The sequence below is a fragment of the Nanorana parkeri genome, unplaced genomic scaffold (genome assembly GCF_000935625.1).
Source record: "Nanorana parkeri isolate BGI_ZX_2015 unplaced genomic scaffold, ASM93562v1 scaffold115, whole genome shotgun sequence".
NCBI lineage: Eukaryota > Metazoa > Chordata > Amphibia > Anura > Dicroglossidae > Nanorana > Nanorana parkeri.
The window spans coordinates 333,852-335,222 of record NW_017306383.1 but is presented as its reverse complement, the minus strand read 5'-3'; the positions used below and the strand labels follow the sequence as shown (position 1 = coordinate 335,222).

General features: G+C 44.3%; 1 protein-coding gene across 1 annotated transcript in view; it reads right to left on the bottom strand.

The window, feature by feature from the left end:
* The window catches only part of BTC (betacellulin), a 36,873-nt gene extending 35,901 nt beyond the window's left edge, over positions 1-972 (bottom strand). The window contains exon 1 of the mRNA XM_018553288.1: positions 788-972. Coding sequence (XP_018408790.1) covers positions 788-839 — 52 coding nt within the window. The 5' untranslated portion in view covers positions 840-972. The remainder of the gene's footprint in view (positions 1-787) is intronic.
* Positions 973-1,371: the final 399 nt, after the last annotated feature.

Here is a 1,371-nt window from a genome sequence, read left to right as displayed (position 1 = left end):
TGTATACACACACACACACACACATATATACACATCAATTAAGGGTAGCCACCACACTCTGTAAGGTAAATTCAGGGACGCTCATCCACAAAGAAGTATCCATTCAAATCCATAGTAGGTATAGAGGTACTCACGGGTCTTACAGCAGAGGTAGGTCAAAGCATCAACATTTTATTGTCAACGACTTTATCAAGTGTGTTGATAAAAACAGACTGAGCTCCCTCAAAATGTTATTGTGAACGTTTTGACAGAGGTCAGTTCAAACACTTGATAAAGACAGACTTGTCTTGATAAAGATGGACTGAGCTCTGTTAAAACGTTGATGTTTTCACTTATCCCCGGTGTAAAGCTCCATTTACACATGAGCATAAAAAACGATGCATCGCAATGTGCATTGTTTAGACTAATGCGGCGGCCAGTCCCGCAAATAGTCCAAGCACGATTTTATGGATGGACTTTAGTAATAGCCGCAAACATGCGGACATGCGGAATCCACGCGTATGTTGCCACTATGTGTGAATGGAGCCTTAGACCTGTGAGTACCTGTATACTTATTCTGGCTTTGTCCATATGCTGCACAGTGTATATATTCTAAACACATTCTAACACATGCAGATTTGATAATCTGACATAAAACCCTGGGAGCTCCTGTAAGCCTCCAGAAACACAAGCTGTAAGTGTCACCTGATCTGTGCTAATATTACATTTACTGCTATTGCTTTACCTTGTTTTCCAGCACACAGCTGCAGTTAGTAAAGCAGACATCAGCGCAGAAAATGTTCCTTACCAATCACAAGGACCAGCGGCCGGCGGTGCTCGGTGATATTCAGGGTGTCCATCAAAGTGTGCCCAGCCAGGCACACAGCTCCTGCCACACCAGGACAGTAAACTTCTGGAGGGCTCTGCCTTGTGTAGATCTGGATTGAAGACACACTGACTGTACATGGGACCAGGGAGGTGATTAGATCAGCACACAGCTAGTCCCAGGGACATGCTCCTCCCCTGTCACTAACAGCCCTGCCCAAATATACCCAAAACAGTCACACCGTGCTATGTTCCTGTACAGCATCCCACACACTTCACGGCCTTGCCTTATGGCTGTGAACTTTTCCTGACATGATTTATTGGATCTTCTGTAACACGGCCTATGTGTCCATGACAGGTGTCAGTTCCAGGTTCTGCTCTCTATGACTTGCTGTCATACCTAGCTTAGTAAATCCTTAAAGCAGAACTCCAGGTAGAAGTATTTGTAACCCTTGCAGTGGGGCTACTATCACACTTCAAGGGATAACTAGTTTATTTTTGTTTAGGGAGGAAAATAAAAGTAATACTCACCTGATCCTCCAAGCCAGCTTGCTCTCGTACGATAAT